This window comes from Hesperophylax consimilis, chromosome 8 (assembly GCF_061612785.1).
Source record: "Hesperophylax consimilis isolate HC1 chromosome 8, BYU_Hcon_1.0, whole genome shotgun sequence".
NCBI classification, from domain to species: domain Eukaryota; kingdom Metazoa; phylum Arthropoda; class Insecta; order Trichoptera; family Limnephilidae; genus Hesperophylax; species Hesperophylax consimilis.
Genome location: NC_142843.1, coordinates 928,260 through 947,293, shown reverse-complemented (window position 1 = coordinate 947,293; position 19,034 = coordinate 928,260). Strand labels below are relative to the sequence as shown.

At 35.1% G+C, this 19,034-nt stretch overlaps 1 protein-coding gene across 2 annotated transcripts in view; it reads left to right on the top strand.

Annotated features, from left to right (window-relative positions):
* LOC149421366 (multicopper oxidase 3-like) overlaps positions 1-19,034 on the top strand; it is a 70,451-nt gene that overhangs the window by 20,841 nt on the left and 30,576 nt on the right. The window contains exons 2-3 of one of the 2 annotated variants that reach the window (XM_089634719.1): positions 8,774-8,873; positions 9,856-10,994. In XM_089634719.1, the coding sequence (XP_089490845.1) occupies positions 8,774-8,873; positions 9,856-10,994 (1,239 nt within the window). Of the gene's footprint in view, positions 1-8,773; positions 8,874-9,855; positions 11,001-19,034 lie in introns of both variants that reach the window. The other variant, XM_089634718.1, reaches the window with a different exon arrangement.

Here is a 19,034-nt window from a genome sequence, read left to right as displayed (position 1 = left end):
TTCAAGGGTATTTTTTTTGGCTAGAAATGGATTCTGCTAATCATTATTATGCTATAAAATTTAGTACGAAGCAATTGCGTGTACAAATGAAGGAGTTATCATTTTTTTAAGAAAAATTTGTATGGCACTGACATTAAAAATGAGGCTATCTCTGGAATCATAAGGTTGGCCATTCTATCCTTACACACAGATATACTACTATTTATTTGTATTTTTTGACATACTTCGTATTGTGGCGCAACATGCGATTTTTTTTTAATAATCTTTAAAGTTGTAAAAAACACTTTTGAATGTTGATGACTCATTTTAATGCTTAAATGCTTTTAGGCTTGCAGTGTAAATAAAATATTGGAAACTCGACAAAGCATACTCAATGTAAAGCATTTAAGCATTAAAATGAATCATCAACATTCAAAAGTTTTTTTTTCAACTTTGAGGATTTAAAAAAAAAATCACAAGTTGCGCCACAAAACGAAGTATGTCAAAAAAATTCAAATAAATAGTTGTATATCTGTGTGTAAGGATAGAATGGCCAACCTTATGATTCCAGAGATAGCCTCATTTTTAATGTCATTGCCATACAAATTTTTCTTAAAAAAAATTATAACTCCTTCATTTGTTCACGCAATTGCTTCATAAAAAAATGTAAAGCATAGTAATTGATCAGCAGAATCCATTTCTAGCCAAAAAAAATACCCTTGAAAATTCAAGTCTCTATGTCTATGAATAGAGATTTTCAGCCCACTGTGCGTCGAGTGGATCTGGTTGTGTAACTGGTTAATTAGTAATTAATAATTACGTCGGTGCATTCTCGTTCTTGTAAGAAGTAATGAGTGTTACCCGAAACTCATGCACGAACCAGCATGCGTCAGTAAATTGGATAATTTTATGTTTAAGCTTGCCGCGTAAGGAAAATTATATAAATTTTATATAATTATTATGCATGGAGAATTTCAAAAATTTCGATGAAATTTGTAAGAAAACCAGATATTCCAAAACTTTTTACATTACATAGGCGAATGGAATGTATTCAGTATTAGGGCGTGCACTACGTAGTAATTAATACAAAATCATCTGTTTTTGGTTAGAAATTTTGATCGCTTAGAAAAGTTTTAAATGCTTTAATTAATACTGCGAGTAGAAAACATGCCTTTGAAATAATTGAGTCTTTTGTAAGCCCAGAAAACGTCAATGTATCAGGCTTATAAAAATGCTTTAAAGTTCAAAATCTCCTACTTACGAACCCATTTTCGATTATGATGTTATTGTATAATGGGACAAATAGTTTTAAAACAATATTTATATACAATAAGTTCTTTATAAAATGATCGTAAAACATTTAAATATTTGTGCCTGAACGTCCGAAAAATAGCATAAATCAAAACAAGTGAATTAATTGTGTTAAGCGAGAATTTAAACCTTATCGCCACCTAAATAAGGGGTTATTGTTAGCGGCTCGATTCAAAATATTACACGACGTAGTGCATAGCATTACATTTAAAAAAATAATACGAAATATCTGCTCTCGAGGAACATACGTAGGTAAGTACAAATTTAGAAGAAATGAATTAATGATGGAAAAATGCTCTCAATAACCATGTTCATTAGTGACTGAGAGATGCAAGTCCTATCTAAAACGGTTAACTAGATTCAAATAAATGGACATAAGAATGCAAATGCGCTTCTATGGACAAAAAGCGTCGAGAAAAACTGGAAGTTAAGGTTTGCATCGTCAACTTTGATGTCGACAACACTATCCCGACACACAATCCTTGCTTTATTCACATTCATGCATTGTCTCGTACACATATACTTAATCTTCTGTTATTCTGACTCTTTACATGACCCAACTCAAGTATTTCATTCCTCGTATTGTATTCCTCTTCTAGAGACATTTCTGAACTTCACTTTCACATCTTATATTCTCCATAGGTTAGCATTCCATATGTTTGAAAGGGTTTGTGACCTGTTTTCATTAGCCCTTAACTCCTTCCCCTCCTCACTATTTTTATTCTCACAACATACCCCAATTTGGGATGCCTTAGTCTCAATGGCTCCAGACGGTTGTGAGCAGTTGGGACTCTTGTGCGGTATTAAAATTAATTTATCTTTATCCTTATTAGGTCAATAATCGACTTTCACTTTCCTTGTGAGTTTCCTTCTCCTCGATGTTCTAGGAATCACTGAAACCGATTTGTTTAAGATAATATTATGTAACACTGAATGAATAAATAGATTTTTTTTAAATATCCTTGCATTACATAATTACCATCGATAAACCCAGGTTCGTCTCTAACGCTTTCCTTGTGGAAAATTTAAAAGGAATCCCATACGTTACATCGGATTGAAAAAGTGACCTTTAAAATAATAATTAATTTGAAATGTAACCTTTTGATTCTAATGTCTCGGAAAAGACTAACCGCTAGTTAATAATAATGGAATGATAGAAATTTTTAAATCTCGCGCGTCTTTATACTTTCATACTTGATTTTAAAGATATATTTTGAATGCATTTCAAAACAGAAAGTTGATAAACCTGATTATCTGATAAATAATTTCTTTGCCGTAAAATATTTTCGATTTACTGCGAAAATGAAAGTGTCACAGATCGCCCATTTTATAAGCGTTTTATGAATTTATAAAAATATTATGAAATTTACTTACCTACTTACACATGTTCAAATATCAGTAAAAATAACTTTGGTATTAACGGTTGAATATAATAAAATGGTTCGAATAATAGGTTTTGCAATTATTCTTAGGTAGTACCGTAGATGATACCTATTGCTTCCAACCTTCTGGAGACTGTGAAACGGAGTAAGTTGTGAAACTGAAAGCATGGGGATGGAGATGGGGGTAGAGGAAGTACCTGGCTGTTCAGATATGGTCACCAAACATGGCAAAAGCCATTTAAAGCAAAGTTTCCATTCTAAACTGTTGTTTTTCTTTGATGGTATCAACATATTCCAATATTAATGATTAATTGTGGAGTAGCATAAATTAATCGAATAAAATTTACTTGGTCGAGATTTGACCGTGACCTCCGGATTCGTAGCTAAAGATCGTAACCACGCATCCCCGGAGGCTGTCAAGAGCTTTGTAATTTATTTTATTTATTTATTTATTTATTAAACGCCATAAAAGGCTTTTACAGTAATGTGAAACATGGGATTATAAGTACACAGTTCAGGGCTGTCAGAGACTTGACAATTAGAAATAGCATTTTTGATTAAAATAATACATCCACAAGCAGTTTTTATTGATGCTATACATATACATTTCACATATATGTATATATGTGGAATGTATATGTATAGAACACCATATATATGTTACACATAAAGAAGAACACAACAGTCAGTATGATGCAGTACAAACAGACATTTAACATTTCACAAACATATCAATTACATTCATAACCAAGTATTTTTGCCTTGATGCAAGACGGTGAGGTTTTGAAAATATCAAAAAGGTCTGTATACGTGTTGGCAGTGCGGTGAAAACGATGGTAATGATGAATTTATAGCTGCAGTAAGAATATGTGATATTTAAAATTGAACGAGTGCATTGAACGCATTGAAAAACTAGCCATTTCAAGAAGTTAAACATTCGGAGAAGTCAACTTTCAGTTTTTACTGTGTCTGATCTTCGCTCGCCTCCATTGAGAGGCTGTTATAACCAACAACAAAAGGCGGTGGGAAGTAAATGAGAAAATGAACGAAACAACTAATCTTTTTGTTCTCATGGATATTAATTATCACGTTCTGTCCCATTTGCAGCTCGCAGCTCATGCCTTGAGAGGAAAACGGGACGTGGTGTCTGAGACTGCAGACAGATTCCGTGGCAGTTATGTAGGGGGCATTGCGAGAAAGTATTATTTGGAATCATTAGGTGTAATTTATTCTTTATGAGATTGCAATTGGTTTCTGTGTATGAAGTGTCTCTCATGTCTGGTCTGCGTTTGGAGAGAGAAAACACACAAATGTCACGTCATGTCTGTTGTTGTTTGCGTCTTGCATTGCAACACGATGAAAATATGTACGGAATGTATTGTCTTGTTCAAGCGGTTTCCCTCCTCGACCCCATTGCAATCAACCTTTGAACACTGTGCGGATATCCGACCTTTCGACCTTTATTTCGTTAATAACATTAAATCGTTTATAGAAGATGCTAGTCCGTTTAATAGATTCCATATCTTAACAAATCGATTGCAATATTTAGAGTGCAGGCGTGAGTCATGAATTCTGTCCTTATTCTACCAATATTTCAACGAAAGATGCTGCGAGGAACTCGCGTCATTAATGCCTTCAGCACAGGTGCATATTCGGGAAACTATCCACGCACAACATTTTTACATATATATAACATATATTTGTCCACATGTATAACGGACGTTTCTATGAATCGAGTTCAACAGCTCTTGCGAAAAGATTTGCCGACTTTCACTCCTTCCTCTCCTCAAAAAGACCGTCCACACAGCATTCCCAAAGATGACTTAGGCCCTGAGGGAAATAATTTTCATAAGAGTCTCCTGTGTGGATTTCGTATAAAAATGCTTGTCTTTTTTACAAACCAAAAAGCATCACACATACCTATATAAATCACAATTGACCTTTGACTTTTTATTTATCTACAAAAATGTTAGATAACATCAATAAATTATCCGTACTGTACTTTACATACTTTCCTTCGTCTGCTGTGAACACTATTAATAAAATAAACTGAGTGTATTAATTGCATCAGAAAGGAATGAACTATAGTAAATTGAACCGTAAACTTTGAAACATTTTAAAAATTCACAAAAATCGCAATTCGTCTTCAATTGCCATGTATTTGTAAACGCTTTATTAAAATGATTGGGCAGGTTTACCACAGAAATTTTATTTTATTTTGTATTGTACCTGGTACGCACATATCCGTGACAGATTTCCACAGAAAATTACCTAACTTAAATTTTACCAAACATTAAAAAAACCTAATTTATTCGTGCTGTTATGGTTGTGTTTTGCATTTCTTTTTCACTGCAGGGCATGTTGCAGTTAGAATTAGTAATTACAACGCATAACATAATATCACGCGATAAACAATAATAACAAACGACTGATTGTAGTAGATGTGTAATAACGTAATATGTGTCTTGTTCGTGAAGCTAGTCGCTAGTTGGAGGCCCCCGGCTAGTGACTAGTGACCAGTTCCTGGCAATACACAACAAACCACCTATGTTGTCTATTAGGTATGGTCCAGTATATCAGTCGGTCCGTATCCTCGCTATGTGCGACATTCCTCGCTCAAATTTACACGGTCTAAATCGGCCGCTCAAGCCTTGGTAAGCCGCAAAATAGTTCCCTTTTAGACGCCGAGGCGCTAGCAATGACAAATGACATTTACGTGAGTAATTACCCACTTATCTCACCGAAATTTACGTAAATTGCCTAGTTTTATCTGTATGGACTATTATATTCATCGTTTGAAGGGAGAAGTTGATGTTATTAATTGAAAATCAATCTAAAAAATAAACATAGTCTGGTAAATAGTGTTATAAGAGGGATTTATCAACGTAAGGGCAGTGTTTTCAGCGGTTTGTTTGTCATAATTTCATGAATAGTACATTTACTCCAATAGAACAAATACTATTTAAAATTAGTATCCTCGCATATAGCACCATGCTGATTGAAGAGGGAAACTACAATATTTGACATTTTAAAAGCTCTCGATCTCCCGATGACAGCATAGATGTACCACTCACGTAAACGGTAATTTGGTTTTACATAGAAAAAATAAGCATATTCCTCGCTTAAAATCATGGACAATATTTGCAATATTGCTGATATCTAGGCTCACGATCCATATACGGATAATGTTCCAAGCCGCGCTAAGCTCGACATTCCAACCAAGCCGAGCTTAAAACTAACAGATATACCGTACATATGTCCCTTCAAACTGGAAATATTAAAACCTAAAAACAATCATAATTATACGTTGTATGTATTACAAGTTAATCAACTAAACTGAAATATCAATACGAATTAAAAATATCTCCCGAGTAAAAATAATACCACTAATTATTGCTTATAATAATTTGTTATCCTTTGTGATAGTGTGATACAGTTAAATGTGACCGAAGGGGATAGGGTCCCATTAGCTCAGTGGTAGAGCGGTGCCCCGGCAAGAAAAGGGTCCTGGGTTCGAGTCCTAGATGTGACCGTATCTTTTTCTGATTTTTCTGTTTCAGATTTTCGTTTGGAAATCGATTATATTGTCTTCAATAATTATAAATAATTCTGATACTTATTTATTATTTTCATGTAATTATTTATATATTTATTTATCAACGCCCTACTGGGCTTTTACATAAAGATCACAACATAAATTTAAAACCACGGTTTAACACAAAAAATAAAGCATAAAATACAGTAATATGATTTCCTAAATGTAATAAAATAAAATATAATTTGTAGATTGCCCGCTTCGAAAAGATAGTCACAACTTTTTTTACTGTTTGATTTATCTGAAAATATTGATCTTTTTTATAAAAAATGTAAATGTACACTACAATAACTCTTGAAACCGGGTATCTACGGTATAATTCAGATATACTTATAGTTACATTATATTTTGATTAGTTGGATAATTATTTTAGACCGTCTGGACCACTGACCCAGAACCCAAATGTGAGTTATTTTGTATTATATGTTTTATACAATATGAGAAATATTTTTAGTTACGACTTTCTGCCCTCTCATCGCACATTGTGGGTGAAAAACGCAGCTCGTTAACTGTTATTGCGTTCGTGAGAGAAACTCTAACCAAATTACCTACAGCCGGTTTCTTTCCAATGCTCGACTTACAGATTGCGTAAAGCACGCCTTACCTACTTCCTGATTTATGATAATATCTACGAAAACACGTGCTTCAATACATTACTCTGAAAGATAAGTTTTTCATGTGAAAATAATGGCTCGACACGGGACGTAAAAGTGTATCGGTCAGTTCAATTCATTTGCTTTCTGATGACTCCTCCATAATTGCACAAGCAACATCTTCCGCTTATAATGAAGGTAGTAGGAGGAATTCTCATATTATCAACTAACCCAGAAATGTTTGTCTTTCTTTAAAAAAATAAATAAAAGTAAGTTCGAACTCTCGTCTCATTTGAATATGGTTCCAAAATGTTGGCATTTAAAGGGTTATTTATTTTTTATGTGAATACTGCACAGGAGTCCCAACTGCTCCCAACCGTTTGCAGCCAATTGGCTTCCCCAATTGGGGTATGTTGTAAGGCTGGACGTAGTGCGGAGGGGAAGAAGATGAGGAAGAGGGGTGTGAAGGGAGTACCTGGCTATTCAGAACTGGTCACCAAACACGGCTTAAGCCATTTCAAACAACGTTTCAATTCTGATTGGTGATATTGCACCGGGGCGTTACTGAGAGTATCTTTTGCTCTGGAACGTGCCGCAAATATTGTGAAATAACACAAATCAATCAAAGAAAAATTACTTGCTCACGCCGGAATTTAAACCCGCGACCTTCGGTTTGCTAGTCGAGAGCCTTACCTCTCGACCACGGAGGCCGTTGTGGGACGATTCTGTGTCGGTTTTATAAAAATAAAATTGTCATCTTCCGTCGAGCATAATGCCTGTGACAGACTACGCCATTTTCGTTGCTTCGCCTATTTCAGCATATCGCTCGCCATACATTCCCATTGGTAATTAAACATTAGTTGAAATAGGCCGCCTACCTTATACAATGTCGTATTGATGTGCTTGTCAGCTGATCACAATTTGGTTAAAAGCTGAAACGCAACGATAATCGGCGTTTATCAGAGTCCGTTATAATGATCGACGGTTTAAAACACCCCAACCTAACAATAATAATGATTGGATCCTTTATATGGCGCCGTTTTCGTGAGAAAATTACCTCATGGGCGCTTTACATTTTAATTTATACATATTACCTATACTCAATTGTTTATAACTAATAACAGTTCAAATTTATTACTGATGCTTATAACTAAGATTAATTGACTAGTGATTTACAACTAAGACTTGTTTTATAGCTGGCAACTATCTTCTGAGACTTATAACTAGTGACTTATATCTAAGACCTACATGTAGTTAGTCACTTAAAGTCATACATATTTATGACCGAGTGGGTATTAATACAGAATACTGCTATAATATGGCGTATAACTACGGCTTACAACTAGATACTTTTTTAGAGAAGAGACAACTATACATAGTTATATTTACAAATACATATTGTTATGATCACCACCCGGCCTGTACTGTCAGTGGTAACATATTTATATCTATCGTTAGCAAGAGAACTGCAAACAAAATATAATAATTAAAAAAAAATGTTTAAACCGGTAGATACCTAATTTAGACACAAGTGAAAATAAAGTCACTAGGAAATTGTAATTTAGTATATAGGGGCAAAAGTAATGACCCGGTTTTGAGGAGGTATACAATCACTAAAAAAAACAGACTTTTTTATGATGATCTGTACCTATATAATTCCACTTTTTTCATTATGTTTTGAATACCAATTCATCAAGATGGCGTCCTTCAGCAGCAATACACTTATGTAGTCTGAAAGTCTCTACTTTATAGTTTTTTCTAAATACCACATCAAAACCGGGTCATTACTTCTGCACCATCCTGTATCTAAAAATAAAATATTAGCCGGATCTTTTGTGAATAAAGTCGCCTGTCAGTTAAATTAAAAACCTGAATGTCTCTATAATGGAAGTGTTGTTATTTGTTTGTTACAGAGGAATATTTCGAAAGCTGCGACCGGCCCTGCCACGAGCTGGACTGGCCCATGATCTGCCGAGTAAAGCTCACGCTGGAAGTCTACAAGTCTCTGAGCAGGTAATGCAACTGTAATTTTATCTAATCGACCATCAATCGTCTCGCTGCCTTGCTAAATGCATTCTGGATGATTGGTGTTTGATGCGAAACATTTGCGGGCGTGATAGGTGAGACATATATGCCATCAAACAAGTTTACGTGAACTTCTGGTACGCTCTCCTCTTCCATCGGTGATTGGCTGTCATCAGGGCAATCTTCCCTGCAGGCTGCAGACTGGAACAACTCCGTGGAACTGCATTTCACCACTTGTACCAGTCATGTAGACGTAGATTATGAATTTAAGCTCTCTGATACCTTTTTCATATCAATTTTCCCCTACATTAACAAATAATTGTCAAGATATTGAAGTTCTTCTTTTACAGCTAGTGCAATAACGCAATAATTCTTGGTGGAACTCCATTTAATATAAGGTCATTCTGGGGAAGTGCGTCTACGGGGAGTGCGCGTCTAATGTATACACGACGCATATGTGACATCTAGATACTATAAACTAAACTCGTCGCAGTTTACTAGTGCTAGATGCCCATATGCTCGCCAATTTTTTTCTGACAGCCATTTTATTTTCATGGTGATTTTACTCCCGAAATAGTAAAACCTAAGTATTCGCTTGTTTCTAATTATATCGCGAAACTGCAAGAGCTGGCATATAAATAACATTCCTCTTCACGTTAATAAATATTTGTGTTTATTATTTTTAAAATATATATAATAGATAGACGCACTTTCCTTATTTCATTTCTAATCCATTTATTTCTTGAAAGCACACTGAATTCAGTACTTATTGGTAATTTAATCTAGCTCGTTAATTTATGTGCGGCATGTTCCCCGCCTGACACGATTGAAGGCTTTTTTTTATTAAAAACATTAATGATAATATATTTCAAAGGTTTCTATCTTCCGCGTTACACGAACGTGACGTAATTAAATAGTTTTCGTGTAATCTTACAACAAATTTAGTGATCCTATCGTGACATTGTTACAGATCATGCAGAGGTTGTCCCGGCAACACGTCCGATTGCAGCAGGCCGCACTGCGTCAGTGCGGACGGCCACTCCCGGGGTATCCTGGCCGCCAACCGCCTGCTGCCCGGACCCAGCATACAGGTCTGCGAGAACGACATCATGGTCATTGACGTGGTCAACCGCGTGCCCGGACAGGGGCTCACCATCCACTGGCGCGGGCAGCCGCAGCTCGAGACCCCCTTCATGGACGGGGTGCCCATGGTCACGCAATGCCCCATCCCCAGCTACACAACCTTCCAGTACAAGTTCAGGGCTGCTGCCCCCGGAACGCATCTCTACCACGCACACTCCGGCGCAGAAGCCTCTGACGGGCTCTACGGAGCTTTCGTCGTACGTCAGGCTGACAAATTCGATCCTCAGAAGAAACACTACGACTTTGATCTAAACGAGCACGTAATGGTTATATCAGAATGGAGTCACGGTTTCGCTATCCAGAGTATCTTAGATAGTCTACCTCTCCCAGTTGAATCAGTTTTAGTAAACGGTAAAGGCGTGCACAAAGACAATTCTTTAGATATCGAGTCTGATATGGCGGCTCCTCTTTCAGTGTTTTCGGTCACTCCAGGCAAAAGATACAGATTCCGAGTGGCTTACGCCGGCGGAGTCAAAGGTTGTCCTATCACCTTGGCCATTGACAATCACCCTCTTCTTCTGATAGCTCTCGATGGGCATCCAGTTGTTCCGAAAGAAATTAACTCGCTCATTCTCGGAAAAGGTGAGAGAGCGGATTTCGTGTTGAAATCTGATAAAGATGTAGATTCCTACTGGATCAAAGTGTCAACTGTGGAGAACTGCGCAATCCCGGTATACAGCGCAGCCGTGTTAAAGTATGACGGGAAACATGAGCCAGTGACTAAGAACGACGATGGTATGTTGGAAGAAGAGCTTGATGTAAAGGCGGTGAAAGAAATTACTGCTGTGGTTCCAGACAGTGAATTGAACACAGTTGCAGGGAACAAGTGCAGTGAAGAAAGGACCTTGTGTGTGAGTGAAGTTCAGTCCCTGAATAAGATCCCGGAGGAGCTAAGTCTGGAGGCAATGCAGACGACGATATATTTGCCTTTCCACCACAAGATGGCAGACCAACATCCTAATACAGGTATAGGTAACATAAGTTCGCATTACATAATTAAATAGACTAATTTCGGTTGTGGGTCTTTCTATAATTGTAACTCTGATTTGTTTTTTTTTGTTTGTTTCTATCTATACATACATTACAGTGTCTACCAAATATTTACATTTGTATATAATACATAAATTTAGAACTGTTGTTAATATGGTGTTTTATGCTGGGTGTGAGGTAGGTTTGAGTAGGTGACACTGTGTTGGGTAATGTTATATGTTTCGTGAACACCTCATTGGGAGAACCTGTGCTGAGGTGTTTACGTGGTTATGATTAAATGGTACATGTATGTACATGTTTTGGTACATGTTTTGAAATCAAGTTTCATTTTCAAAATTGTAACTGATTGTGTCAAGAATTCCGACAAGGGATAAAGTACCTACGTATAACGTTTTAATATAAATTTATTTTAATTTTCCGTCATTTCGAAAATTAGAATTGATGTGTCAAGAATTCTGACGAGTGATAAAGTTTCCACCAATAATATTATAATATTTTTATAAGAACTAGCCAGAGCTTTAAATCTATGTGGACAGTGACCATCATCTTGTTTTAAAGTTCAAGTGGGCAACATATCATCAATCTCGATATAAAACTGTAGATTTGTATAATAAAGACACTCTCCTTTATTTAAATAGATGGATTATTTTAATTCTGCAATTTCGCTTCTAGCTTGTGTATTTCTTTCTTATAAACTTCTTAGGATTAATCAGGACAAGTAAAGTCAGATTTGATTCAAACGAGTGGTCGACAAGAAACCCAATTTCTGAAATTGCAGTTTTTCATAAAAACTTCAAGCGGTTGATGGTCATAATTTTTTTTAATTCAATCCGTGTGACAGAGTAAAGAGGACAAATGTTTAAATACATAACATTTTTCGATAATTAGAATGGTACCTTGGTTTGAAAATTCTTTATTAGGAGTATCGCTTTCACTAATATTTTTTTGATATTTCGAAATTTTCTTTGTAGGCATTTACTCGTAGGTATGATTTGAAACACGCTGTAAAAAGACTAGATAATTATTTATTTTCCATCATCACGAAAAGAAATCAATGCAAGTTAAAAGTGTTTTTCAGTTTTCTGGTTCAGTAAAAACCTACATCAAGTGCTGTTAAATTGATAATGTGAACATATTCCTAATGATTTAAAAGCTTATCAAGTCCAAGCCACGTGCGTTCTCTTTCTAGTCTTTTGTGTAGCGTTTGATTTCCAAGTATAATTTGACAGTTACATAAGCCTACAGCAGCAGGCAGTCGGAGAGTAGATCAGTGGTCCACAACTCGTGGCCCAAATTAAAATTTTTCTAGATTATAAAAAAACTGACTGATAGGCCTACATGTCTGCTTTTTGTATTTTATTCAGATTGTAATTATTATTTGACAGAGACATTTGTTAATGAGATTTAAGTAATTGCCGGAAAACCAGGTTCAACAAAAAAAACATTTTTTAATAAATTGTGCAATAACGCAAATCAATTAAATGAAATTTACCTGCGCACGCCGGGATTTTAATCTGCGACCTCCGGCTTTCTAGTCGAGAGTCTTACTCCTAGGCCGTCAGCTTATGTATCTAAATATATAGCTTTATAGTTTGTACAGTCCCTCCGCAGTAATATTATAAATTAGCCGATCTCACTACTTAACTCACTATACTAGTGCTGAGTGCTGACACTAATTTCCAACTTAATAAGCACGTAATTCGAAGTGGAGATTGAACGGTACCGGAGTATCTAGTCAATAATATATCTAGACTGAGAGAATATGTCATTATATAGACCTGCTCTTTACGACCCAAGAACAAGTGGAAAATAAGAAACTACAGTTAAAAATATGCCATGTCTTCCTCGGGCGTCCCCAACTTACTCTACCATTCACATTTGCGTTATATATTCTCCTTACACTCGTTTCTTCGTTCATTCGCGCTACATGCCCAAACAATCTAAGCGTCCCTTTCTTAACTTGCATCAGTCTTGCATTATTTGCGGAACATTTCTCACAAGATCATACAAGGTTTTACCACACTTAGGCCTCAGAGATCTCATTTATATAGCATTTAATCTACTTTCATCCTTCCTCTGCCAGTTCCATGCATTACTGCCATTCATCAGAGTAGGTACCAGGACTCCATTGCGGACTGCTAGTTTCGCTTATTTGGACAATTTTTTGTTAGCGCCAACCGTGTTTGACTCTCTATTAATGAAGTTACCTGCATTTATTCTTCTTTAATTATCTCTGTCAGCCTTCCCATCTCTCTAGAACATACTTCCTAAAAACACAAACTCATCCACCTGCTCCAAGTATTCCTCATTCACAACTATATTGCACACTGTTTTCGTACTCCCTCTTTCAAACACCAGTATCAGTAGAATTATAAGTAAAATTTATAAATCGTCATTTAAAAACGAATAAAACCCCATCACATTATAACACACACTCTGGTTGGTACGACTGAATCTGCTGATTCATCACAGCCATTCTACGTGAGTAATATATCCATGCTCTACAATATCCACATCAGGGTTGATAATTCGTGGAGAATACCCCAAATTCCGGGGAATTTCTAAAATTGTTAGGGGTACAACTTTATTGTTGAGAAATGCGGGGATTCTGGACATTTATGAATCATCCAACCATATTGAAAAATAATATTTACAATAATTGTAAGAACAATTAAATACCAATAAATTGTTGATAAGATCTTGGATATATTTTTATGCTTTGGTTCAATTTAATAACATTAGTGACTAGATGCTAACATTTTGCGCGTCAATGTTAGAAGGTCAGTCCATTTTTTTTAAATTCCTTATTGTTAAATTGTATCTTGTTTTAAATGGTTGCGTATCACTGCTATAGTGAATAGTGTTGTAACAGAGAACGTCATAAGTCGCTACTAGGTCATTTTTATTATATTCATTTAGGAGCGTGTTTTTGTTTCCGCATGATGGTCCGTCGAGCAATTAATTTATGGCATATTATATATTTAATGTGCTTTCCTCTACTTTTCACTAACATCATTTTTGTGTATAGGTTACCTAGTTGTTAATTATGTCGACATAAAGGTAATTCGGGAGGTGTTATTATTTTCAATTTATGACTGTGTTATTTTCGCTCTGAGTCGAATCTTTACGATAGATTTATTATTATATATTCTCACAGATGAGTGATGAGGCTGATGACGATTTGTGAAATCAATCATCATTTTTTAGATGAACACAAGACACGTATTCCATATTTTTTTAATGAATATATACGTATGCTAATTTTTCCTTTATTTTTTGGGGTTGGAACGTAAATGTAGGAGAAGTTTAGTAGTATTTAGTAAGCGATAAAGTAAAGTACCTACCTATGATCAGAAAATTATTTTATATTATTAATATTTCTACATTTGAAATTTTTGAAATATTTTGTAATTTTTCAAGTTAACTGGCGGTGTTCATTCGAAACGTAAATTGACAACATTTGTTTTTGAAAGGCAACATACTTTCAGCTTCATAAATTCTACAATCATAATATCCCGCGATTTCTCACGGGTCTGCGTTAGAATATATTATTATAGTAATTTAAATTTTATTCAAATTATCTGTACAATAACTTACATTAGTTTTATCAAAATTATCTGTGAAATAACCTAAATATTTTCCGATTCGTGTGTAATAGAAGATGGCCAGATAATGTGACAATTGATAAAATGATAATTCACCACACCTTTCAAAAGTGACATAAAGTCATGAAAAGTGATGAAACAAAAACTAGGTTACGTAGGTTAGGTTTACAGGTTAGTTTATTTCATCGCTTTTAATGACTTTATTATACTTTTTAAAGGTGTGTTGAATTGTAATTGTGTTTAGTTATCGTGGAACTGTAATAAAAAAGCTAAATTATTATATTTCCACCTTCCTAGACTTGCCTAAAAATATCTTTAAAATATGTTTTTGCATTTGTCAGGTCAAACAGGTTATTTCAAGTTTACCGTTTTAACCTGCTTCTTTTACGCACTTCACAAGCTTTTAATTAAAGAGAAATCTCTCAATCGTCAGATAATCCGCAATTCTTGAAAATATACCTATCTTGAAAAATGTTATAAATGGCAGTTACATTTCGCCGAAACCATAATGATTGCATCACTAATCTAAACTGTTAATGATCTTTAATATCGAGAGATGGGCCATATTTCATAACAGATAAGTTTTTATTTGGCAAACCAATCTAAGATGAATAAAATGAGCGTGTCCGTTTGTTTGTTTGTTTGTTAGTCCACATGGACGGAAAGCGTGACACTCAAATGTTACGTCGGCTTCGTCCCTGCTCTTGTTCATTATCATTATTTTGTAGATAGTTAGAAGTTACTCCGGACCAGCGACTCGCAACCTTTTTCATGTACCGCACGACAAAATGAACACATACATATATCTGTGTATTAAAAAAACGTATTGTTTGACTCTATCCGGTCGAAATGTTCATAAGTTGTAATAGGCATAACAAATCAATCCATAAGAACTTTACATTTTTCTTTGCAGTAATTAGCATAAAACGTTAAATGTGTACCTAAAACTTTGCAACTGTATTTCGCATCAAATACCAAACACACGAAACACACCGTACACAAAAGTACGACTATACTGCAGATTATATAATGGTATGTATACATTTGCGAACCGAAACGCGAGGCGAGCCACGAATTATGGGAAAGGAACGAAGCAACTTCAAGCGGCGTTTCGCGCCATTTGCGGTTGCTTCGTTCTTTTCCCATAAGTTAAGATTCAGCTCTCCAGTTCGACTCGCGTATGTATACGTAGCATAAGGGGCGATATTTAATTAGGTACTGATTACTCAAGAATTTTGTTAGTCGGATTTGGTTTTCTGGAATCCTATAAATCTATAAAATATTTATTCTGATGTCTGTGATCTACGCAAATTAAATTGATTCTTATACATCCAGAATAATGTGTCAAATTACTTGGACTGATGATGAAAAAAAGAGTTTTTAGAATTATGATATTGTCGTTTTCCGTGGTCGATCTACGAGAAACCTGTAATTTTTTTACGGAATTCGAAAAATACACCCCATTATTAGATAAACAATTTTTGTAATAATATAATTCATTATTTTTTTATTCCTGATCTCGGGGAGGGTGGAAGAATCCCACGAGTTCCATGTTATAGTAAATAGAATATAATGTTTTCATTTTATTTGTAAATGCTTAAAAGGAAGCTACAAGCCAAACATGTGTATATTCTTGGTATACCTTATATTGTAGGTAATAGGCATTAAAATCGCTTGAGAAACGTAGTCTAGAAACGTTCGATTTCAAGCACAAAACTGGTTTTTATTTATTTTGTAAATAATTTTATAAGAAAGCATAAAAGTTAATCAAGTGAAACATTCACAGATAATCTTAGCTATAATACTGTATTTTTTTAAGTTGATTCCTTTACGTATTCACACATTTCTATTGAAAAAATATATTTTTTAGATTTTACATTTACATTTTACATTTATATTTTTTATTGAGTAATTTATTTTTTATTTGTATTCTATTCAAGCGAAACGATGGGAAAACCTTATCTAAATGATATTTTTTGGTATTCATAATGTACACCAATTCGTTATAAAGTTTAATCAAAATAATGATTTAGGATTAAGCTTCCCCTTAAGATGTTTTGTGGGGATATTCAACATTTGAAAATAGGCACGACACGACCCAAAATGACCCCCGCTTTTTACTAAAAATATTTAGTATTTTTCTAATTTTTGAGGTTAGCATCATTTTGTGTTATAACTTATTATAATCACAATTATTTCGCAAATCAAAGCTGGCCCTTTTATGTTAATTTAGCCTTGGATCTTAACACCTAGCGTCATCTCGTGGCACACCGGTTTCGTGGCGCTGCTCTACGCGTAGCCCCGGGCCGCGATAGACCAAATAACATCATAACAATATTACGTCAAATAGTAAAAACTCATAACTTCAAATATTAGCCTAGAAAGGAGGCGAGCAGATACACACATTATTACGCAACACTCGTAAAATCCGACGATGATATAACATGCTTTTATTACACGCTGATTTCGTAACTTATGAATAACATGCATGGCATTATGATTAATGAATAATGATATTATAATACTTTTCCTACTATTGAAAAATAAATCTTCCCAAAACAATGACAGTAGATCAGTCATATTCAGTTATGTCACTCATTTGACAATGAATAGTAATAGCGGTGGAAGCTACGTCATTAGACGAAACAGAGAAATTGTAACAATTAAAACACATTGTGTTGTTTGCTGGTTTGTTTTATTTAAATCATAGCAATAATTATTACGAAAGAGCTCTACTTTCTGCTGTGTAGTAATGTGGCATGGCAACGTCAACCAACTACGCAACAAGGAAGTTATGATCATTATAATTTTTATGTTGCAGTAAATGCATAATAATAAAGTTCCTTAGCTTTAGACATAAAATTATGACCCGGTGTTGTCCGGGCATTCCACAGAGTTTTTCCAAATCATATTTAAACAGTAATTTACCTCTTATTTTGAACGTTAAGTGTTACCATAATTCTGCTTTAATGGGTGGGAAAGTGGGATGAGGGTAAAGTCATGGTCAAGTGTGCAAAATTTCGCCGAACTCAGAATAAAACTTTAGATTTGTATAGCAAACAAAGCCATGGCGCCCACGGACTCTCTTATTTATGTAAACAGTGTCCAGAAACTCGTAGTACAAGCGGGAAACTGGATCCGTGGTCCAGGGGTAAAGTTCGCGATTGGCAAGTCGGAGGTCGCGGTTCAAATCCCGGCGAGCGCAAGTAAATTTTATCTGATTAATTTGTATTATTTCAAGAACCACTGATTTAATATAATACTTAATATATTTGAGGCACGTTTCAGAGTGTAAGATACTCTCAGTATCGCCCTGGTGTAAGACCACCATTCAGAATTGAAACCTTTCTCCCTACCTTCCTCTTCCCTATCTCCTTCACCTCGCCACTACCTTCTCCCTCACAACATACGCCAAAAGGGAATGCCATAGTCTCCCTGGCTCCAAACGATTGAGAATCGTTGGGAAACTTAAAAAAAAACCGTTTTCGGTTTATTTTTTTAATTTAAGATCTTTTTCGAACAAACGTCTCCAAAGTTGGATTTTTTTAGTTCAAATTTGAACAAAATCGGTAGCTGGTAATGACTGTTTAATGACTTTTAAAATACGTCGAAGTGCAGACTCGGCTCCGTAAGTATTAGTTATCTAACTAAAGTTGTAGAACTGCTCAGATCGAAAAAAAATGTTTTGTGTTCTCTGTGTCGTAGATTCACCTGTTTCCCGATTTTACCACGAGCTTCCGGACACTGCGTATGTGTAGGATATTATATTGTTGTCTCTTTTCGTTTTCTCTAATTTATCTCGAGAACTGCATTATAATGAAAGTAGCTGTGGGCGTATTAGCTTCTTTGTAATATTCGCATCAATGCATTCCCTTGCGTATTATAATATTTTAATGGGTGCTTTCTCAGCGTTAATAGATAACTTTACAGTGAAGTAGTTTTTATAATAATATTTTAAAATAGCCAATCTTACCCTTAAAATAGTTCAGAAACTTAATAAATTAATGTATGATTTTATTTGTAATAACAGTCGTCTTTGTCGTTATTTATTCGAAACTATAAATCTTTTTCGAATGGTACATCAAACTAGAAGCGTTTTCTCTTTTGGAAAGTGTCTCTATTGAGGTTTACACTTTGCAATTCTGAGATATTTGCAACATAAAATTATCTACCGGTGATAAAACAAAATTATATAGCCTGCTTTATAAACAGCGTTGCCAATCTGTATGGTACCAGAAGGGAAATGTTACATGACCTTTTGACGAAGGCAGCATATCAATAGTAATCGACTAAATCCTACACTGAGTCGCACTCCGCTTGCTAAATTGCATCTTCAATGTCGCAAAGGTAAATTTTCTAAATCTGTGTATATTAATGATGTTTACATATTTCTTTCCCGTAACGATCGACC